This window comes from Myodes glareolus, chromosome 2 (genome assembly GCF_982192425.1).
Source record: "Myodes glareolus chromosome 2, mMyoGla1.1, whole genome shotgun sequence".
Taxonomy (NCBI): domain Eukaryota; kingdom Metazoa; phylum Chordata; class Mammalia; order Rodentia; family Cricetidae; genus Myodes; species Myodes glareolus.
In genome coordinates, this window is record NC_142027.1 from 91935558 (window position 1) to 91960245 (window position 24688).

The 24688-nt window shown below is 38.8% G+C and overlaps 1 protein-coding gene across 1 annotated transcript in view; it reads left to right on the forward strand.

The window, feature by feature from the left end:
- The window catches only part of LOC125396935 (vomeronasal type-2 receptor 26-like), a 53546-nt gene that overhangs the window by 19014 nt on the left and 9844 nt on the right, over positions 1-24688 (forward strand). Inside the window, exons 4-5 of the mRNA XM_087898012.1 lie at positions 9699-9926; positions 12603-12726. Of these exons, the coding sequence (XP_087754138.1) occupies positions 9699-9926; positions 12603-12726 (352 nt within the window). The remainder of the gene's footprint in view (positions 1-9698; positions 9927-12602; positions 12727-24688) is intronic.

Genomic DNA, 24688 nt, shown 5'->3' on the forward strand with positions numbered 1-24688 from the left:
TGGCCATTTGATAGGGCAGAACTTAGATAGGTGGAGTAGACCGAACAGAATGCGGGGAAGAAGGACAGACAGGCAGATGCCATAAATCTCCTGCCTGAGATGGACGGATGTTAGAATCTTGCCAGTAAGCCACAGTCATGTGACAATACACATATTTAATAGAAATGGGTTAATCAAGATGCAAGAGTTAGCCAGTAAGAGGCTAGAGCTAATGGGCCAGGCAGTGATTTAATTAATACAATTTCTATGTGATTATTTCAGGGGGTAAGCTAGCAGGGCAGCCAGGAGAAAAAGCAGGCCTGCCCATCCCATTATAAATCTCTTAGTGTCTAGAGCACATCTGTCCAGGATCTTCTTAATTTCAGGATTTCCATTAAAAAGTCAAGTTTGTATTTCTGATAGGTCTACCTTTATATGTTACTTGCTCTTTTCCCCTTACAGCTCTTGATATTCTTTCTTTATTCTTTTTTTTTGTTTCAGAAAAAAAATTTTTTTCCTTTTTTTTTTTATTAAATTATAAGTTTCCATTTCAGCCCCTCCTCCCAACACCCTCCCACTCCCCCCACTCCCTCTCCTCCTCCATCTCTATCCCCTAGAGCAGTCAGGGTTTCCTGCCCTGTGGGAAGTTCAAGTTCCTCCCCCCTCCCTCCAGGTCCAGGAAAGGTGAGAGTCCAAACAGACTGGAGCGCCAAAATCCAGTATATGCAGAGGAAGCAAGTCCCAGTGTCATTGTCAATGGCTTTTCAAAAAGGCTCCGGGCCAGCCACATTCAGAGAATATGGTTGGATCACGTCCTCGTTCAGTCCCAGTCCAACAGGCCTTGGTGAACTCTCATTATATCAGTTCCCTTGTATCAGTGGGTGCTCGCATCCCTCGCAGTCCTGATTACTTTTTAAATTTTCTTCATCTTTCTGTTCCTCATTTGGACCGTGGAGTGCTCAGTTCGGTGTTCCAATATGGGTCTCCATCTGTATCGCCATCCAACGTCGGATGAAGGTTTCCTCTGCCCTTGCCTTCTTTGCTCACGTTCTCTTTCCTTCTGCCTCTTATTTGGACCTAGGGAGCTAGGTCCAGTGTACCAACGTGGTTCTCTGCCTCCATCTCCATCCATCGCCAGATGAGGGTTCTATGGTGACATGCAAAATATTCATCAGTATGGTTGTGGGCCAAGGCCGGTTCAGGCACCCTCTCCTCTGTCCAGAGAACCATCTGGGGATCTCTCCTTGGACCGGGGATCCCCTTTATAATCAAGTCTCTTGTAAACCCTAAAATGATTCCCTTAGTTGAGGTATATACTTGCCTGATCCCATATCCATCCTTCCTCCCTCCCCCCGATCCCAGTCCCCCAATCTTTCCCCAATCCTCCCCTACTCCCTTCTCTCTAACCCTCTCCCTTTCCGACAACCCTCCCACCCCCCCATGCTCCCGAGGTAGGAAACAGACAAGAGTCCCAGGTAACCTCTTTCTTTATTCTTACATTTAAGCATTTTTATTTTTATATGGTGAGGAGACTTTTATGTCCAGTCTATTTGGTGTTCTGTAAGCTCTTTGAACCTTTATAGGCATTTCATACTTGATGTTGTGAAAGTTTTCTTCTAGGATTTTGTTGAATATTTTTTTCTGTGATTTGAGCTAAAATTCCTCTCCTTCTTCTACCCTAATATTCTTAGGCTTGATTTTTTCATGGTGTCCTAGATTTCTTGGATGTTTTGGGTTAAGAATTTGTTGGATTTAGCATTTTCTTTAACCAATGAATCTATTTGCTCTATTGTATCTTCAACTCCTGACATTCTCTCTTCCATCTCTTGTATTCTGATGGTTATGCTTTCTTCTGTACTTACTATTTCCTTACCCAGATTTTTCATTTTCAGAATTCCCTTGGTTTGTGTTTTTTTATTGCCTGTTTTTCAGTTTCCAAGTCTTGAACTGTTAGAACTGATCGCTGCGCAAGTTTGTTTTTTCTTGCATGTCTTGGGTTTCTTTAAGAAATTTATTGATTTCTTCCAAATTTTTGTCTTTTCCTCCATTTCTTTAAGAAATTTTTCATTTTGTAGACTACTTCCCACTTTCTCTTCTATCAGGTTCAAAGTGGTCGGATTAATGTTGATGTCTTAAATCCATTTGGACCTGAGTTTTGTACATGGTGATAGATATGGATCTATTTTCATTTTTCTACAGGTTGACATCCAGTTATGCCAGCACCATTTGTTAAAGATGCTTTCCTTCTTCCATTGTATACCTTTAGCTCCCTTGTCAAAAATCAGGTGTTCATAAGTTTGTGGGTTAATATCCGGGTCTTCTATTCGATTCCATAGGTCGACTTCTCTGTTGTTATGCCAATACCAAGCTGTTTTCAAAACTGTTGCTCTGTAATAGAGTTTGAAGTCAGGGATGGTAATGCCTCCAGAAGTTCCTTTATTGTATAAGATTGTTTTGGCTATCCTGGGTTTTTTGTTTTGCCATATAAACTTGATTATTGTTCTCTCAAGGTCTGTGAAGAAGTTTGATGGGATTTTGATGGGAATTGCATTGAATCTATAGATTGCGTTTGGTAGAATTGCCATTTTTACTATGTTGATTCTCCCAATCCAAGAGCAGGGGAGGTCTTTCCATTTTCTGGTATCCTCCTCAATTTCTTTCTTCAAGGACTTAAAGTTTTTGTCAAATAGGTCTTTCACTTCCTTGGTTAGAGTTACCCCAAGATATTTTATGCTATTTGTGGCTATCATGAAAAGTGATGTTTCTCTGATTTCCCTCTCTGCTTCTTTGTCCTTTGTGTATAGGAGGGCAACCGATTTTTTGGAGTTGATCTTGTATCCTGCCACATTACTAAAGGTGTTTATCAACTGTAGGAGTTCTTTGGTAGAGTTTTTGGGGTCTCTTATGTACACTATCATATCATCTGCAAATAACGAAAGTTTCACTTCATCCTTTCCAATTCGAATCCCCTTGATTCCCTTATGTTGTCTTATTGCTATTGCTAGAACTTCAAGCACTATATTGAAGAGGTATGGAGAGAGTGGACAGCCTTGTCGTGTTCCTGATTTTAGTGGAATGGCTTTGAGTTTCTCTCCGTTCAATTTGAAGGTAGCTGTCGGTTTACTGTATATTGCTTTTATTATATTCAGGTATGTTCCTCGTAAACCCAATCTCTCCAACACCCTTATCATAAAGGGGTGGTAAATTTTGTCAAATGCTTTCTAAGCATCCAATGAAATGATCATATGGTTTTTTTCTTTCAGTTTATTTATATGATGGATTACATTGATAGATTTGCATATGTTGAACCAACCCTGCATCTCTGGGATGAAGCCCACTTGATCATAATGGATGATTTTTCTAATGTATTCATGGATTAGGTTTGCCAGTATTTTATTGAGTACCTTGGCATCAATGTTCATGAGTGAGATTGGTTTGAAATTCTCTTTCTTGGTTGTGTCTTTGTGTGGTTTTGATATCAGGGTAACTGTAGCTTCATAAAAAGAGTTTGGCAATGAATCTTCTGTTTCTATATTGTGAAATACATTAAGGAGTATAGGTATTAGCTCTTCCTGGAAGTTCTGGTAGAATTCTGCATTGAAACCATCTGGTCCTGGGCTTTTTTTGGTAGGGAGATTTTTGATAACAGCTTCTAATTCTTCACGACTAACAGGTCTATTTAGATTGTTCACCTGTTCTTGGTTCAACTTTGGTATATGGTACTTATCTAAAAAAATGTCCATTTCTTTTACATTTTCCAATTTTGTGGCATATAAAATTTCATAGTAAGATCTAATGATTCTCTGAATTTCCTCTGTGTCTGTGGTTATGTCCCCCTTTTCATTTCTGATCCTATTAATTTGCAAGTTCTCTCTCAAATAGGAAAGAATGTACCTTCTTCTCTGCAGCTCATGGAACCTTCTCGAAAATTGACCGCATACTCGGTAACAAAGCAAACTTCCGCAGATACAAAAAATATTAGTAACCACCTGTGTCTTGTCAGATCACCATGGATTAAAGTTAGAATTCAACAACAGTGCTACCCCCAGGAAGCCAACAAACTCATGGAAGTTGAACAGTCAACTACTAAATCACCCCTGGGTCAAGGAAGAAATAAAGAAAGAAATTAAACTCTTCCTTGAATTTAATGAAAACAAAGACACAACGTATTCAAACCTATGGGACACTATGAAAGCACTGCTAAGAAGAAAGTTCATAGCACTAAGTGCCCAATTAAAGAAAACGGAGAAAGCACACATTGGAGACTTAACAGCACACTTGAAGGCTCTAGAAAAAAAAGAAGCTGATTTACCCAGGAGGTCTAGAAGACTGGAAATAATCAAACTGAGGGCTGAAATCAACAAAATAGAAACACAGAAAACAATCCAGAGAATCAATGAAACAAAAAGCTGGGTCTTGGAGAAAATCAACAAGATTGACAAACACTTATCCAAACTAATCAAACGGCAGAGAGAGAAACCTTTCACGGTAGCCACAAATAACATAAAATATCTTGGGGTTACTCTAACCAAGGAAGTAAAAGACCTATTTGACAAGAACTTTAAGCCTTTAAAGAAAGAAATTGAGGAGGATACCAGAAAATGGAAAGACCTCCCCTGCTCTTGGATTGGGAGGATCAACATAGTAAAAATGGCAATTCTACCAAAAGCAATCTATAGATTCAATGCAATCCCCATAAAAATCCCACCAAACTTCTTCACAGAACTTGAGAGAACAATAATCAAGTTTATATGGCAAAACAAAAAACCCAGGATAGCCAAAACAATCTTATACAATAAAGGAACTTCTGGAGGCATTACCATCCCTGACTTCAAACTCTATTACAGATCTACAGCATTGAAGACAGCTTGGTATTGGCATAAGAACAGAGAAGTCCACCTATGGAATCAAATAGAAGACCCGGATACTAACCCACAAACCTATGAACACCTAATTTTCGACAAGGGAGATAAAGGTATACAATTTAAGAAGGAAAGCATCTTTAACAAATGGTGCTGGTATAACTGGATGTCAACATGTAGAAGAATGAAAGTAGATCCATATCTATCAACATGCACAAAAATCAAGTCCAAATGGATTAAAGACATCAACATCAATCTGTCCACTTTGAACCTGATAGAAGAGAAAGTGGGAAGTAGTCTACAAGATATAGGCACAGGAGGCCTCTTCCTAAGTAGGACCCCAGTAACACAGACAATAAGAGAAACAATGAATAAATGGGACCTGCTGAAACTGAGAAGCTTCTGTAAAGCAAAGGACACTGTCAATAAGACAAAAAAGCTGCCTTCTGACTGGGAGAAGATCTTCACCAATCCCTCATCAGACAAAGGTCTGATCTCCAAAATATACAAAGAACTCAAGAAACTAGACACTAAAACTCTAATTAACCCAATTTAAAAAAGGGGGACTGATCTGAACAGAGAATTCACAGCAGATGAACTTCGAATGGCCAGAAGACACTTAAGGTCATGCTCAACCTCCTTAGCGATCATGGAAATGCAAATCAAAACCACTTTGAGATACCATCTTACACCTGTCAGAATAGCTAAAGTCAAAAACACCAATGATAGCCTATGCTGGAGAGGATGTGGAATGAGGGGAACACTCATCCATTGTTGGTGGGAATGCAAACTTGTGCAGCCACTGTGGAAATCAGTGTGGCGGTTTCTCAGGAAACTGGGAGTCAACCTCCCTCAAGACCCAGCAATTCCGCTCTTGGGAATATACCCAAGAGATGCCCTATCATACTACAAAAGTATTTGTTCAACTATGTTCATAGCTGCACTATTTGTAATAGCCAGAACCTGGAAACAACCTAGGTGCCCCTCAATAGAAAAATGGTTAAAAAAGGTGTGGAACATATATACATTAGAGTTTTACTCGGCGGTTAAAAACAATGACATCTTGAATTTTGCATGCAAATGGATGGAAATAGAAAACGCTTTATTGAGTGAGGTAAGCCAGACCCAAAAAGAGGAACACGGTATGTATTCACTCATAAGTGGATTCTAACCATAATTAAAGGTCTTTGAGCCTATTATTCGTGATCCTAGAGAAGCTAAATAAGAAGATGAACCTGATGAAGATTATTTAGCTATCCACCAGGAGGTAGGAAATAGACAAGAGTCCCAGATCCTTTGTCTGGAGAAGGACGGCTATGCAGTCGGAGGCCCACATTGGAGCAACGGATTGAGCCCCCCGAGGTCCGGAGGGGGAGCGGAAGGAGGAGGAACATGAAAGACGAAATCAGTACTGCGAGGGATGCTATCACCCACTGATACAAGGGAACGGATCTGATGAGAATTTACCAGGGCCAGTCGAACTGGGACTGAACGAGGACGTGATCTAGCCAGATTCTCGGAATTTGGCCGGATTCTCTGACTGTGGCTGGCCCGGGGTCTTTCTGAAAAACCATTGACTATGACACTGGGACCTGTTTCCTCTGCATATGCTGGATTTTGGGGATCCAGTCTGTTTGGACGCTCGCCTTCCTGGACTTGGAGGGAGGGGGAGGGAGCTGGAGCTTCCCACAGGGCAGGAAACCCTGACTGCCCTGGGGGACGGAGGGGAAGGAGGGGGGGAGTGGGGGGAGTGGGAGGGTGTTGGGAGGGGGGGCGGAAATGGAAACTTTTATAATTTAATAAAATTTACTAAAAAAAAAAAAAAAAAAGAAAAATGGTTAAAGAAGGTGTGGAACATATATGCATTAGAGTTTTACTCAGCGGTAAAAAACAATGACATCTTGAATTTTGAATGCAAATGGATGGAAATAGAAAACGCTTTACTGAGTGAGGTAATCCAGACCCAAAAAGAGGAATATGGTATGTACTCACTCATAAGTTTAGTCTAGCCATAGTTAAAGGTCTTTGAGTTTATAATTTGTGATCCTAGAGAAGATAGATAAGAAGGTGAACCTGAAGAAAATTTTATATAGTTATCATCCTGGATAATAGAACTAGGCAAGATTGCCCAGGAAACTCAGGTTCATGGGGGGTGGGGGTGGAAGTAAGGGAAGATGGTTAGGGAGAGGGGAGAGGGCGAGAATTGGGGATGGCTTGGGGGAATGAGGGGGGGATGGAGGAAGGATGGTTATGGAAACAGGGAAGTTTATATCGCAACATAGAGAGCCATTCTAGCCTTTGCAAGAGACTTGATTCTGGAGGGGTTCCCAGTAAAAATTAAATAAAAAATAAATAAATAAATAAATAAATAAATAAATAAATAAATAAATAAAAAGAAAAAGAAAAAAAAGAAAAAGAAAACGCTCTACTGAGTCAGGTAAGCCAGACCCAAAAAGAGGAATAAGGTATGTATTCACTTATAAGTGGATTCTAGCCATAATTAAAGGTCTTTGAGCCTATTATTGGTGATCCTAGAGAAGCTAAATAAGAAGGTGAACCTGAAGAAAATTCAGGTAGCTTTCCTCCTGGAGATTGGAAATAGACAAGAGTTCCAGGTAACCACGGGTGCATGGGGGGGTAGTTGAGAGGGGAGAGGGTTAAAGAGAAGGGAGCAGGGGAGTTATGGGAAATGCTCGGGGAACTGGGGGGGGAGGGAGGAAGGATAGATATGGGTTCAGGGAAGAATATATCCCAACTATGGAAGTCAGTTTAGGGTTTACTAGAGACTTGACTGTAAATGGGATTCCAGGTTCAAGGAGAGATCCCCAGATTGTTCTCTGGACAGAGGAGAGGGTGCCTGAACTGGCCTTGGCCCATAACCATACTGATGAATATTTTGCTTATCACCATAGATCCTTCATCTGGCAATGGATGAAGATAGAGACGGGGACCCACGTTGGAAAACTGGACTTAACTCCCTAGGTCCAAGCGAGAAGCAGAAGGAAGAAGAACGTGAGCAGGGAGGGCAAGATCAGAGGGAACCTTCATCCGGCAATGGATGGCGATGCAGACTGAGACCCACATTGGAGCACCGGACAGAGCCCCCCAAGGTCCAAAGGAGGAGCAGAAGGAGGAAGAACATTTAAAAGGAAATCAGAACCGCAAGGGGAGCGATCACCCACTGATACAAGGGAACTGATCTAATGAGAGTTCACCAAGGCCAGTTGACTGAGACTGAAGGAGCGCTTGATCCAACCAGATTCTCTGGAGGAGGCTGGATTCCCTGAATGTGGCTGACCCGAAGTCTTTCTAAAAAGCCATTGACAATGACTCTGGGACTTGTTTCCTCTGCATATTCTGGATTTTTGGGGATCCAGTCTGTTTGGATACTCACCTTCCTGGACCTGGAGGGAGCGGGAAGGAACTTGAACTACCCACAGGGCAGGAAACCCGGACTGCTCTTAGGGATGGAGAGGGAAGAGGAGAGGGAGTGGGGGGAGCGGGAGGGTGTTGGGAGGAGGGGCGAAAATGGAAACTTTTATATTTTAATAAACTTAAAAAAAATAAAATCCCAAGAACCAAATTAAAAAAAATAAATAAATAAAAAATTAACTCTACATGTTTTCTCTATTATGTAGTTCTTACTAAAATGAATAACAATAATATGTGACATAGACTTTGACACAGTCTTCCACAGATTTTAAGTTAGTATGTCTCTTGCACATATAACTAAATACCTATGAAACAGGTCTTTAAATCACAAGTTGCTAATTAGTTGACACAACAGTGAATCTCAGAATTGAAGTATTAACCCATTGTATTAATTTAAATGATTATATAGAAGAATGGCTCAGCAATTAGGTTCTTCTTATAGAGGAACTTAGTTTGGTTGTTCATACACACCTGGTGGCTGACAACTATGTGTAAGTTCCATTCTAGGAATCATACATGCAGTTTGGGTATATGCATACATATAGACAGTACACAGAAATGAAAAGAACACAAATCTAGATACTTGCTGCTCTTTAGAAGACCAGGGTTCAGTTCCAAGTATCTGCAAAGCAGCTTAAGACTGTCTGTAACTCTGCTTGTGGGGAACCAAGCACCATTTTCTATCCTTCAACAAGAAACTTACACACAAATTAAAATGAATTAATCTAAAAATAAATCTTTTAAAAATCTAATTAAAGCACTGAATTTTTGAATTTTAATTTGCATCCAATAAGGTTCATACCAAATTTAAAAGGCAAATTATGTGATTCAAACTAAATCTAAGAATAATGGAGGCAATTAGTAGGTCTCTTTATAGTTCCTGAAGCTTAAATGACACAAAAAATTGCTGCATATTTAATATACATTTTTATGAATTAGGAGCTTTGTGTGAACTCCTGCTAATATTATATGGTCAAGATACTCTGTATATCTACATGTATTCCTATCTACTTAACTAACTGTACAGACAAATGTTCATTGTTTGCTATAAAAAAGATAAATATCTTAATGCCTATAGATTCAAATGCATAGTGTTACTTACATTTTTACCCCAGTTTCACTCAAAAACATGTATATTTTCTAATTGGAGACACAGGGCCTTGGTTCCACTAGGAACATGCTTCCAACTATGCTATGTTTAACCACTTAGATGCCATTTCTATTTTCTATTACGTTCAGCTACTCCTACTTTAGTTTCATGAGGAGCAAAGTTCATCTCACTGGAAAAACTTGGGAGACAATGATTCAAATGAAGCCTTTTCAAAAAGAAATCCAGAATAGGGAGAGAGAACTAGGATTGTTCTTAGGAACCATCAGTGAGAAACTTTTATGCACCACTCTTAACAAAATGCTGTCTCTCTCCAGCTTCATCCATTCCTGAGGAAAATTCAATTTGTAAGCACTGATGGAGAACAAATATGCTTTGACGAGAATAAGAATCATGTGGAAAAATACGATATACAAAATTTTATTGTACACGCTAGACACTATACATTTCTAGTTAACGTAGGAGAGTTTGTCTCCACAAGTCCACAAGATCAAGGCTTATTCATCAATGAAGTTATGATCAAATGGCCAAGAAACTTCAATCAGGTATGACAAAATTTCAACCTTTAATATGCTGAAAAACTTCTACAAAAGTTCTGTGAATTGTATGGTATCTCTTTGAAATTTTCAAATAATTCTTTTTTATAATTTATTTTATTTTTTAAAAAAGAAAACAAATTATCTTTTTTATTTTACATACCAATCCCAGTTCCCACTTCCACCCCTCCTCCCATTTCCTTCACCTATCCCTACACCCCAAAGCCATGCACTTCTCAGAAAGAGTAAGACTCATTGTTTTTGGTAAGGTCCAAGGCCCTCCCTACTATACCCAGGCTGAGCAAGGTATCCATCCAAAGAGAATAGGTTCCAAAAATCCAGTACAAGCAGTAGGAGTAAATCATAGTGCCACTGCCAGTGGCCCTGCAGTCTGACCTTCCATACAACTCTCATTGTTGTATAAGGGTGATGGGGGATGGAACAGTGGAAGAGGAGGAGAGAAGGGGAGGGGGAGGAGAACTTGGGGGAACAGGATACTTGACATGGAGGAAGGATATAAATGAGAGCATGGAAAGAGTCTAGATTGGTCCTATGCTTGTTTTCTCCCCGTCTGACTGGAGTTGGTGAGCTCCAATTAGCTCAGGTCAACTGTTTCAGTGGATGTCCCCATCAAGGTCTTGACATCTTTTCTCATATTCTCACTCCTCCCACTCTTCAAATGAACTTTGAAAGCTCAGGCAAGTGTTCCACTGTGGGTCTCTGCCTCTGTTATCATCAGTTTCTAGATGAAGGTTCTATGGTGATATTTAAGGTATTCTTCAATCTGAATAGAAGGCAAGGCCAGTTTGGACACCACTCCTCTATTGCTTAGGGTCTTAGCTGGTGTTATCCTTTTCGATTCCTTGGAATTTCTCTAGAGCCAGGTTGCTTGCTCCCTCAATCAAGATATCTCTTTCCTTGCTCTCATCTCTGTCCTTCCTCCATCTCAACTACCCCATTCCCTCAAGTTCTCCTCCCCCTCCCCTATCCTCTTCCCCTTGAACCCTTTTATCTCCCCCATCTACATGCTCCCAATTTTATCAGGCAATCTTATCTATTTCCCCTTTCAAGGTGATCTATGTATGGTTTGCCTGTATTATAAGTTCTTAACTCTGTTGTGAGCTTGTGCTCATGCAGTGAGTGCATGTGCTATTGAGGCCACAGTCAGAGTGAACACCATCTTACCATCTGCAATTCTTCTCCATTTTATTATAAACACAATCTCTCTCTGAACTCCTTGCCTTCTGATTTAGCTTTCCTTACTGTTCAGCATGCCACAGACTGTCTCCTTTTCTCCATGGCTGCCATAATTGAATAACAGGCACACATTTTGGCACCAAACTTTTCTATACTTCCATTCTGCATGATCAAATTCAGGACTGCATGCTTATGTGGGAGTCACAATAAATACTGAGCCATCTCTTTTGTTCTATTTGATGTCTTTAATTTAAAAATAAATCAATCTTTTTAATTTGACATATATATATACATATACATGAACAGGTACATGTACAAACAGACAAGAACATATTGTTAGCTAATTCCTGTAGATAGAATGAGTTGGAATTAAATTTGAACTTCTATGTATTTATCAATATTATAATGAATTAATAGATCAGTGTACATGACTATATATACAATTGTATGTATATTTCTGTGTGTATAAACATGTACACAATCATGTGCATACATATGCCCATTTTATTATACATGCATGTTGAAGCTAAGTGCATCTCTCCATTGAACACAATTCGTACTCAAACTTTTCCATAGTCCTTATAAAGAATATGTAAATTATGAATGTTTATATAATCATGTCTATAATCATTGTTTGTAAATTACCTTATTTGTGTACTGTGAGCTGACCTCAGGTTTCTCTGCAAGACTAGGGTGAACTCTTAATGGTTGGGCCAGTTCTCCAGCCCCATATACTTGTTGATATGTAGTTACTTATGAGAAAGAAACTGAGTCCAATTTATGACAAGAAACATGTCTAAAGGAAAGATAGGAATATTTTCTTGCACACAAAATTTCCAGAAATATTAACTAACTGATGTTTTGCTAAAAGTATAGTGGTTAATGTAATTAACTTAGAAGTAAATTGGTTTTAAAATTTGAAAGAAAAAGCATGGTATTACTCTGAGTGTGGGGAGTCAAGGATAAAACTCACAGTAATGGATCATATTTCAGTATCTCTGGAACATCAACATGTGATGAAGTCAGGGGAAGCTTTGATCATCCACCAATGGCCAAACTCTCTTTCATGTTACATGTCAATCAGAGTGATTGGTTGTGACTACAAGCTTGGTAAGCTAAAAGTAGAAGTAGATAGGCAAGAGTGACTGGGTTTCTGCCTGACAGTTCATCTGATTTGTAATTCATACAAGGAAGGAGTTTTTGCTTGCTCTTTCACAGAGAGAATATATGGATGTTCTACACTTATCACAAATGCTAACTGAAGTGAGTCACAGTTTGTTCAGCATAAAGAAACTTTGAACATTTGGTATCTTGAAGTGTGATAACTTCAACTCTACACTCTACACTCCCGTATGGAGACCTCACAGTGCCTCATAAATATGTATAACTTTCATAGTCTTCATGCAGTTTAAATTGCTTTGGGTAAAACTACCTTAAGCCTGTGACTGATGTGCAAATTTATGACTAGGTTTTCTATTTTGCCCTTAGACTCCTCAATCTATATGTACACAGAGCTGTGGTCCAGGTTTCTGGAAAATTATAGAAAAAGACAGACCTATCTGCTGTTTTTCTTGTGTGTTTTGTCCAGAGAGACACGTTTCCAATCAAACAGGTAATAAAATACTTTTTCTTCAACTTCTTTTTAATGTAGAAGGAGAAAGATAAGAGGTGACCATTATCTTGTAATACAGAATGGAGAACCCATGTCTCTTTGATTCATTCCCATATTGATTAGTAATCACTGATGATTGCACACAATGTGTGAAAACATTTTTGTGGCAATCCTCATGTTATTGTGTCATTTGCATCCCTATTTCCAAACCTTCCTTTCCTTGTATGGTAGCTTCATCTCATCTCTAGCTGGGATCCATGATAGAGGCTGCCTAGGCAATGTGAGGAATGCACACGACCATGCTACCTGTATCTTTCTTGAATAAATTAATTTAAAATTCTTTCCAGAAAATAAGCCCCCCGCAGGACAAGGACATGTGGGACTGTTTCCAAAATATACCACACATGGAATTAAAGTTTACAACACTTTTATCTGTCATTTGGAATATCAAAAATAGTATGAAAATCAAGTCTTTGTAAAGGAAGGTACAGCAGCTTGTAGATCTTTGCTATGTTGTTTTCAGCCCTGATATCATTAAAAAGCTAATTTTATATGGACTGATCAGGTGGTATTTAGCAATACACACACACACACACACACACACAATTACAAACATAAGTGAACAATTAATGAAAAAGAAGAATGAATTTAAGAGAAAATAAAAACAAGGTGGGTCTAAGTGAGGGATTAGAGAGAGTAATGAGAAGGGGAGTAATGAGGTAATTATATTATAATTTTAAAAATTGAAGATATTATAAAGAATAATTGGGAAAAGTAAAATATAAAAATCTAATGATGATGACAATCTATTTAATTACTGTCCTCTGTAAGAACAAACCTTAAAAAAAGAAAAAAGAGAAAAAGGATTTGAAATCATCAAAAAAAAGAACAACCTTAAACAAATGAATAACAGATTATGTTATTGCAACAAATGAAAGGGGAGGTATATTTCAATTTTCTAAGATCTAGTGTTACTATAGGTTAACTTTTTGCAGAGTCCTATGTGATTGTCATCATCTTGAAGATAGGAAACTTTATTTTTAATTATAGAGCAGAATTAATAGATATTTTAGGCTAAAAAAAGATTATTAAAAGTAAGTGTTTTATTATTGTATGTGTGTCAGATATGTGTGTGTGTGTGTGTGTGTGTGCCTATGTGCTTGCATGTATCTGCCACAGCTCACATATAAGGTCAGAGGACATCATTGTGGAGCATGGTCATCCTCTTTGACTTTGATGAGTGTTTAGAGATCACACTCACGTACTCAGAATGGCAATCTTTTAATGAACTGTTAGATTCCATCTACTTATATTTTATTGTTTGACTATAGTCTTCATTAAGGTTATTGATAAAGCGTTCTATTTAACTGTTGTCTAGTCTTCTTTTTGTCATTGATATTAAATACTCTTAGATCAAAAGCAAATGGTGGGGATGGTAGAGTTTACTTGGTCTGCAGTTCCAGTTCACAATATATCATTGAGGGACATCAGAGCAGAAAGAAATGTAGAGCAGAAACGAAGGAAGAATACAGTTTACTGGTTCAGTGTCTAGCCTGCTCACAGACACATAATTAGGTAGCTTTGTTATAGAGTATAAGGTCATCTACCTAGGGAAGGTTGCCTGCTGCAGAGGACTGAGCCCTTCTACACCAATGAAAATTAAGACAATAGCTCACAGATATCTGGCCCCACCTTTTACCTTAGGATCTCTTTCAACTCCTGGGTCCTCCAACAATTGCTGATCCGTTCTGGCCAGCTGAATGGGAACTACAACTCTTTTCAGTTGAAAAATGGTTTGGTTACATAAATGGAAATTCTGTAACATTTCCCCTTTTTGACTAATAAAATGGGCAAGGATCTAAATATAACATCGTAAAACTATAAACAATAAGAATTATCATCACATGTTGTCCAAATAGAAAGAAAACATAATAACCTTAACAAAAATGAAACAACATACAACAAGAAAATTATCAAGTAATAAAAACATTCTCTACTCTATAGGATTGTTTTGGCTAACCTGGGTATTTTTTCCCATATGAAGTTGAGTATTGTTCTTTCAAGGACTGTGCAGATTTGTATTGGGATTTTGAGCGAGATTGCATTGAATATTTAGATTGCTTTTGGTAGGATTGCCATTGTCATTATGTTAATCCTACCTATCCAAGAATGTGGGAGATCTTTCTACTTTCTGGTAGCTTCTTCAATTATTTCTTCTAAGAAATAAAGCTCTTGTAGAATAGGTCTTTCACTTTTTTGGTTAGTGTTACCCCAAGATATTTTGTTCTATTTGTGGCTATTGTGAAAAGTCATGTTTCTCAGCTTCTTTATCATTTGTATATAGGAGGGATACTGACTTTTTTAGCTGATCTTGTATACTGCCATATTACTGAAGGTATTTATCAGCGTTAGGAGTTCCCTGGTAGAGTCTTTCAGGTCAATTATATATACTATAATAATGAAAATAATGAAAGTTTGACTTTTTCCTTTCCAATTTGAATCCCTTTGACCTCCTTTTGTTGTCTTATTGCTATAGGCAGAACTTCAAGAACTATGTTGACTAGATATAGAGAATGCAGGAAAACTTTTGCTCAGCTATGTTCATAGAATAATTATTCATAATAGCCATAACCTGGAAACAACCTAGATACTCCGCAACCCAAGAATGGATAAAGAAAATTGGGATATTTACACAGTAGATTACTATTCAGTGGTTAAAAAAAAAATGTCATTCTGAAATTTTCATGCAAATGGATGGAACTAGAAAACACCATCCTGAGTAAGGTAACCCATTCCCAAAAGGATGAATATGGGAATATGGTATGTATTCACTCACAAGTGGATACTAGCTGTAAAGCAAAGGATATTGAGCCTATAGGTCACGATATAGAGTTCCATCTGGAAAGTAGAAATAGGTAAAATAGCCTGACAAAATTGGGAGCATGAGGGTGGGGGAAGAATGGAGGAGGGTAAAATGAAGGAGAGAAAGGGAGGGGTGAAGAGAACTTGAGGATACAGGATAGTTGAGATTGAGGAAGAAAAAAGATGAGCAAACAAAGAGATATCTTGATTGAGAGAGCCATTATGAGGCAAGGAAAAAAAATCTGGATTTATAGAAATTCCCAGGAATCCACAAGGATGACTCCAGCTAAGACCCTAAGCAATACAGGAGAGACAGACTAGACTGTCCTTGCTCTATAGTCAGATTGATGAATATCTTAAATAACACCATAGAATCTTCATCCAGCAATTAATGGAAACAGGGGTAGAGACCCAGATAGGAACACTAGACTGAGCTTTCAAAGTCCAGTTGAGGAGTGGGAGGAGTGAGAATATGAGCAAAGAGGTCAAGACCATGTGGGTACACCTACTGAAACAGCTTACCTGAGCTAATTGGAGCTCACCAACACCAGCAGAACAGGGAAAGAACAAGCATAGGACCAAATTCATCACTTTGAATGTTTTTGACAGTTGCATGACTGGGGCAGACTGTGGGGTCACTGACAGTGGCACCCAAATTTATCCCTTCTGCTTGTAAAAAAGCAGCTTTTGGGCAACCTATTCTCTTTGAATGGATATCTTGCTCAGCCTATGTGTGGTAGGGAGGGCCTTATACTATCCCCAAAGCAATGCGCCTTACCTTCTCCGTGGAGTGGATGGGGTAGAGTCGGGGGTAAGTGGAGGAAATGGAAGGAAGGGAGGAAGTAGGAACTTGGATTTGTATATATAATTTAAAAAGATACTTTGTTTTCTTTTTTTAAAAAATGAAAATGTATATATAAATAAAAAACTTTCTCAATGGCAAGGTCTATGTAATTGGTGAGTTTAGAGTGATTACTCCATGAGCTGTCCTCTTATGAAGAGTCCAAAGTTTTACGTTTAAAATATCTTCTAACATGATTTCGGAGAACAGCAACTGTAACTGTGTGGTTTTTAACCCAACCAAAAGCCTGAGAAAGATATATTATTACTTGAGTAAGCAGGAAATATATAGCATATGATTTCCAAAGTTAAGAGAAATTACAGGAACAACTGGTTGTTTTCAGAGTCCCCCAATGTTCCTCCACAATGTTGGACCATTCATCTTTGTCCTACAGGCCTAGAACATCTGAAAGAATTTTTATGAAGCAGAAAATTTTGAAGGCCTGTCATACCCCGTCATGGAAAAGTTTAGCAGTCTCTTATCTTTGTGTCTTATTTGTTCAGTTTGGACAAAACATTGTCAGAAGTTGAGGCAAGTACAGTTTCTTGCCAAAACAGCTGGACTTTGCAACAAAGAAAACTCATAATGGAAGGTCTTTGATGTCCATCATCCTTTTTTGAAGATCATTGTCACCAGGAACAGATGTTTCTCATGTCAAGAAAGGTCTAAGTAATTAAAACAGATTAAATGACATATTCTGTAGTTATTTGAGGTGTTTGAAGATTATCTATTCAAAATATATCTAGGTATGATCTTGAAAACATAACTAACATGAATATAAGTTTAGTTATATGTGACTATTAGCCTGTGTTTCTTTTTTATATTTTTAAACATTCTTCTTATTTTACATACCAATTCAGTTTCCACTCCCTCCTCTCCTCCCACACTCCCAAACTTCTCTCCACCCCACCCCCAACTACTCCTCAGAGAGGGTAAGGCCTCCCATGGGGAGTCAACAAAGTCTGACACAACACTTTGAGGCAACATCAAGACCCTCCCCCTTGTATCTAGGCTGAGCTAGGTATCCCTCCATAGAGAATGGAAATCTTTATTTCTTACTTATACTAAACAATTTGTAACGAACTTTCAATGACTAGAAATTTACATTACATTCTAAATGAACTGTACCTTAAGTAGAACAACATATTCTAATAAAAATAACCTTAAAGTTGTATCAATATACAAAAACATCTAAAGCAAGAGTAAAAACATACATGTAGTATAATCTTAAATTTCTATAAAGATATAAAAAACAAAAGTAGAAGCACATATACAGTATCGCAAGAATAACCTTAAAGTTTGTTATCAATATACAAAAATCCAATGTAAAATATTTAAGACTAGTAGTTACTTTTTCAGTTTAAAAGTAGAGTAAATAATCTACCATTTTTTCCTATCATTTCTATATCCCCCATTTTTCTTCAGAGTTAAATCTCTGAATCTAGGACTTGCAATCAACCACCCTAAATAATGACAAATATCTACAACCCAGCAGAAGACCAAGAACCAACAATCTTACCTCTAGGGAATGTGAGCACTGTGTTTTCTGGATTGCTTTATGTGTTTACAGGGTTCATGGCATCCCTAGGGGATCCTGATAAAATAAAACAATGGTCAAGATCTGGGAGAGCTAGACATATCATTTGTCCAGTCAATGTGCATATGAAAGTGTAGAGCTTGTCTAAAGTCCTGGATGAAGCAGTGCATGAGGCTGACCCATCTTATATAGCCATCCTGAAATTGTTCTGATCAGTTTGTAGTCTGATAAACTCTTTGAGTAAGTTTTTCAGATTAGTAGTATTATTATACTTCAGGTGGAACTGTCATTGTGGGGCCCCATCATCCCTTTAAACACATTAGAGGTCGCTGTTAGGAATATTTATCCCACACTGTGGAAAATTTAAACATATTAAATGTCATATACTACAAATCTTGAGGAGGTTAAAGGAACATATTCTATTAAATATCTCTGAGATACCCAGGATTAAATCTTAAATATCTGCTTCAGACTCACATAAAAAATTGCATACAAGAAGCTACATGAAGTTCAAGGTTAGACTTAGTTAGTACTTAATAATACTATTAATATCAAAACAGAGAATTTAAATTTTGAGATAGTACTTATACTTTAAGAAAATGTTAAAGAGTCAAAATAAATCCAAGAGACATGAGATTAACAACAATATAACAGTCCCTAGATTTTGATTTTCTTCTCTTTCCTACCAGGTGGTTCTTCTAATATGAGGCAGAGACTTTGAATTTTCTTTTAGCAAATATGCTTGGATTTAGAGGAGAGAGCCAAGATCCAACTTCAGAACCAGCTTTATTTTTTTATTGAGCAAGGACTACATAAAGACCACCTTTTAAACATGTCTGTAGGGTTTGGAAAAACAGGCATTTTAAAAGGCTCATGAAAATTTACACTGTCAGAAGTGTGCCATACAGCCAGACCAATTTGTTCCTCTTCTTGGTAATTTTTTGAGGAATCTCCCTATTTTCTTCCAATATTTATTGTTTATTATGCATACCAAACACAGTACCCCTTCTTTTCTCTCACCTTCCCTCTCTCCACCATGTTCACTCCCCCATCCACTCTTCCTCCATTCAGATGGGGTAAGGCCTTTCATGGGAATCAACAAAGCATAGCATATCAAGCTGAGGCAGAACCAAGCTCCTCCCCTCTGCACCATGACTAAAGAAGGCATCCCACCATAGGGCTCCAGAGATTTAACTCATGCATCAGGGACAGGTCCTGGTTCCACTGCCAGGGAGTGGGGAGGGGTGAGGACCTTGGACTTCCCATGGGGCAGGGATCCCTTATTGCTCTTAGGACTAAAAAGGGAGTGGGAGGTGGGAAGGGGGAGGTGCGGAGGTGGAAGGAAAAGAGAGGTGGGGAGGAGGTAGAAATTTTTAATAAATAAAAAAATATTTTAAAAAAAGAAGACATCCCACCATAGGGCTCCAAAGATTTAACCCATGCATCAGGGAAAGGTCTTGGAACCACTGCCAGGAACCCCAAAAAAGACCAAGCTACACAGCTATTACCAAAATGCAGAGGGCCCAACTGAGTCCCATGCCAATTCCCCTGCTGTCTATTCAGAGTACATGAGTTCCCACATATTTAGATCAACTGTCTCTGTTAGTTTCCCTGTCATAATCTTGATTACCCCTTGCTCGTATAATCCTTCCATCCTCTCTTCAACTGGACTTCTAGGACTGGACCCAGTGTTTGGCTGTGCATCTCAGCATCTACTTATATCAGGGACTGGATTAAGACTCCATAATAACAATTAGGGTAGTCACCAATCTGATTACAGGGGAAGGCCAATTCAGATACCCTCTCTACTCTTGCCAGGGGTTTTACCTGGGGTCATCCTTATGGATTTCTGTCTCCCTAGCACCAGGTTTCTCTTCAACCCTACAATGACCCTCTCTATCAAGATATCTCACCAACTACTCTCCTCATCCCTCCCACACACAACACCACACTCCTGGTCCCTCCCTGTTCCCATCTCCTCATAACCTCCTTCTCTACTCCACCCATCCCCAGTTTACAGGACATCTCATCCATTCCTCTACCCAGGGAGACGCATGTGGACCTCCCAGGTTCCTTATAACAGGAGGGCCGGCTTGTTTGGTTTCTACCCCAACCAGCACCCCAAGCCAGCAGCCCCAAAGAAAATCACACAGAGTCTATATTAGGTTATAAACTAATTGGCCCATTAGCTCAGTCTTCTTATTAGCTCTTGCAGCTTATATTAACCCATTGTTCTGATCTATTTTAGCCATATGGCTCAGTACCTTTTTCAGCTGGCAGGTCACATCCTGCTTCCTCAGTGATCTGTGCAGTACTGGGAGGAATCAACATCCTCCTTCCCAGAATTCTCCTGTTCTCATTGCATCACCTCTACTTCCTGTCTGGTTTCCCACCTATACTTCCTGCCTGACCAATCCGCATGGGACAGAAACCCAAACAAGCCAGACATCCTGTTACAGTCCTCTTGCTACTTAGCCTCTCTGAGAGTAGCCTGAGGACTGTAGCCTGGCTAACTTTTGCTTTACATCTATTATCCACCTATAAGTGAACATGCACTGTGTTTGTCTTTCTATCTTGATTACCTCACTCAGGATAATTTTTTTCTATTTCCATTTATTTGCCTACAAACTTCATAATATCATTGTTCTTTTCTGCTGAGTAATGCTCCATTGTGTAGATATACCACATTTTCTTTACCTGTTCTTCAGTTGAAGGGCATTTAGGTTATTTCTAGGTGCTGTCAACTACAAATAATGCTACTATGATCAAAGTTGAGTAAGTCTCCTTCTAGTATGAGTGTGCATCCTTTGATTCCATGCAGAACAGTGGTATTGTTGAGTGTTGAGGTAGACTGAGTCCCAGTTCCCTGAGACAGCACCATGGTGTTTTTCAAATTGACTATACAAGTTTACACTTCCACCAGCAGGAGAGGTGTGTTCCCCTAACTCTTCATTCTTTTCAGCATAGGCTGTTATTAGCATTTTTGATTCTTGCCATTCTGACAGGTGTAAAATGGCATCACAGAGTCATTTTAATTTGCATTTCCCTGATATCTAAGGATGTTGAACACTTCTTTAAGTGTTCCTCACCATTTCAGATTTTTCTATTGAATTTCTCTGTTTAAAACTGTATCCTGTTTTTAAGGTATTTGGTATTACCTTAAAACCAAAGTTTGAATTTCTGTGTTTAAAACTGTATCCTGTAAGGTATTCGGTATTACCTTAAAACCAAAGTTTTAAGTTCTTTATTTCTTTTGAATCTCACTCCTCTATCAGATATGGGGCTGGAGAAAATCTTATTCCACTCTGCAGGATGCCATTTTGTCCTGTTGGCAGTGTCATTTCCTTTGCAAAAGTTTTTCAGTTTCAGAGGTCCCATTTACTTTTTGTCAATTTCAATATCTGTGCTACCGGTGTTAGATTCAGAAAGTAATTTCCTGCGCCACTGCATTCAAGTCTACTTCCCACTTTCTCTACTATCAGTTCAGTGCATCTGGATTTATGTTGAGTTCTTTGATCTGCTTGTACTTGAGCTTTGTGCATGGGGATAGATATGGAACTATTTGCATTCTGCTGTGTGCCGCTATTCAGTTATGCCAACAACAGTTGTTGAAGGTGCTGTCTTTTTTTCCATTGTATACTTTTGGCTTCTTTGTCAAAAATTAGGTGTTAATAGTTGTAAGGATCTATGTCAGGGTCTTTGATCTTATTCCATTGGTCCACTTCTCTGATTTATGCCAATAAAAAATGGTTTTTATTCCTACAGCTGTATAGTAGATCTTCAATTCAGGGGTGTTGATATTTCCAGAAGTTCCTTTATAATACAGGTTTGCTTTAGCTATCCTGGATTTTTTTTTTCTATATGATGTTGAATATTGTTCTTTCAAGGTCTGGAAAGAATTGTGCTGAGAGTTTGATGGGAATTGTGTTGAATCTGTCTATTGCTTTCAGAAAAATCACCATTTTTACTATGTTAATTCCACCAATCAATTATAATGGGAGATCTTTCCATTTTCTTTTTTTCCTCACAGTTTATTAAAATACAAAAGTCTCCATTTCCACCCCTCCTCCCAATACCCTCCCCCTCCCCCCACTCTCTCCCCTCCTCCCGCTCCATCCCCAATACTCCCATTTTCTGATGTTTTCTTCAAAGACTTAAAGTTCTTGTCATACAGGTCTTTCACTTGTTTGACTAGAGTTAGCCTAAGATATTTTATATTATATGTGGCCATTGTGAAGGGTTATGCTTCTCAGATTTCTTTCTCAGCCAATTTATCAATTGTACGTAGGAAGGCTTCTGATTTTATCTTTTTATTGACTTTATTGAGCTATACATTTTTGTCTGCTCCCCTCCCTTCCTCTCCCCTTCCCTTCAACCCTTCCCCATGGTCCCCATGCTCCCAGTTTACTCAGGAGATCTCTTATTCTTCTTCTCATGTAGATCACATTCATGTATGTCTCTCTTATGGTCCTCATTGTTGTCTAGGTTCTCTATGATTGTGAATTGTAGACTGGTTTTCATTTCTTTATGACTAAGTACATATGATATTTGTGTTGCTGTGTCTGGGTTACCTCACTCAATATGATGTTTTCTAACTCAATCCATTTGTCTGTAAATTTCAAGTTATCATTATTTTCTGCTGTTTAGTACTCCATTGTGTAAATGTACCACATTTTCCTTATCCATTCTTCGGTCAAGGGGCATTTAGGTTGTTTCAGGTACTGGCTAAGACAAAAAGTGCTGCTATGAATGTAGGTGGGCACATGTCCTTGTGGTATGATTGAGCATCCTCTCTCTCTCTCTCTCTCTCTCTCTCTCTCTCTCTCTCTCTCTCTCTCTCTCTCTCTCTGTGTGTGTGTGTGTGTGTGTATATATATACATATATATGTATATATACATATATATATATATATATAGTGATATTTCTGGGTCTTGAGAAAGGTTGTTTGTTAATTTTCTGAGAAATTGCCATACTGATATTCAAAGAAACTCTACCAATTTGCACTACCAGAAGCAATGCAGGAATGTTCCCTTTATTAAACATCCTCTCCAGCATAAGTTGTCATCGCTATCTTTATATCTTGACCATTCTTACAGATGTAAGATGGAATCTCAGAGCTGTGTTGATTTTCATTTCTCTGATGGCTAAAAATGTTAAGTATTTCTTAAGTGTCTTTCAGTCATTTTAGACTCTTCTGGTGAGAGTTGTTTGTTTAGATCTGTACTCCATTTTTTATTGGATTAATTGTTTTTTTGATGGCCAATTTCTAGAGTTTTTGTATATTTTAGAGATCAGTGCTCTTTATGATATAAGGCTGGTGAAAATCTTTTCCTATTCTGTAGGCTGACATTTTGTCTTGTTGACCATGTCCTTTGCTTTACAGAAACTTTTCACTTTCAGGAGGTCCAGTCTATTAATTGATTCTGTCAGTGTCTGTGCTACTGGAGTTATAGTCAAGAAGCAATTTCCTCTGCCAATTTGTTCAAGAGTACTTCCCACTTTGTCTTCTATGACATTCAGTGTGGTTGGCTTTATGTTGAGGTCTTTGATTCATTTGGCTGGAGTTTTGTCCATGGTGATAGATATGGGTCTATTATTATTCTTCTACATGTTGATATCCAGTTATGCCAGTATCATCTATTAAATATGCTTTCTTTTTACATTTGACACCATTTGCTTCTTTGTCAAAAATCAGGCATTCAGAGGTGTGTAGATTAACAACCGGTTCCTTGATTCAGTTCCATTGGCCTTCCTGTCTGTTTTTACGCCAATACCAGACTGTTTTCAGTACTGTAGCTCTGTAGTAGAGTTTAAAGACAGGGATTGTGATGCCTCCAGAAGTTCCTTTATTGTACAGTATTGTTTTGGCTATCCTGGGTTTTTTGATTTTTCATATAAAGTTAAGTATTCTACTTCCGAGGTCTGTGAAGTAGTTTGCTGAGATTTTGATGGGCATTACATTGAAACTATGGATTGTTTATGGTAAGATTGCCATTTTTTCCTTATTTATTTATTTAAAGAATCTCCACTTTCTCCCCCCACTCCCTCTCCTCCTCCCTCACCATTCCCAAGAGCTGTCAGGGTTTCTTGCCCTGTGGGAAATCCAAGTTCCTCCCCGCCTCCCTCGAGGTCCAGGAAGGTGAGTATCCAAACAGACTGGATCCCCAAAATCCAGTATATGCAGAGGAAAAAAGTCCCAGTGTCATTGTCAGTGCCTTTCAGAAAGACCCTGGGCCAGCCACATTCAGAGAATCTGGCCACATTCAGAGAATCTGGTTGGATCACGTCCTGGTTCAGTCCCAGTCCAACTGGCCTTGGTGAACTCTCATTAGATCAGTCACCTTGTATCAGTGGGTGTTCACATCCCTCGCAGTCCTGATTTCCTCTTTCATTTTCTTCCTCCTTCTGTTACTCATTTGGACCTTGGGGGACTTAGTCCGGTGCTCCAGTGTGGGTCTCCATCTGTATCGCCATCCATCGTCAGATGAAGGTACCCTCTGGTCTTGCCTTCTTTGCTCACGTTCTGTTTCCTTCTTCTTCTCGTTTGGACCTAGGGAGTTAAGTCCAGTGTTCCAATGTGGGTCTCTGTCTCTGTCTCCATCCATCTCCAGATGAAGGGTCTATGGTGATAAGCAAAATATTCATCACTATGGTTATGGGAGAAGGCCGGTTCAGGCACCCTCTCCTCTGTCCAGAAACAATCTGGGGATCTCTCCTTGGA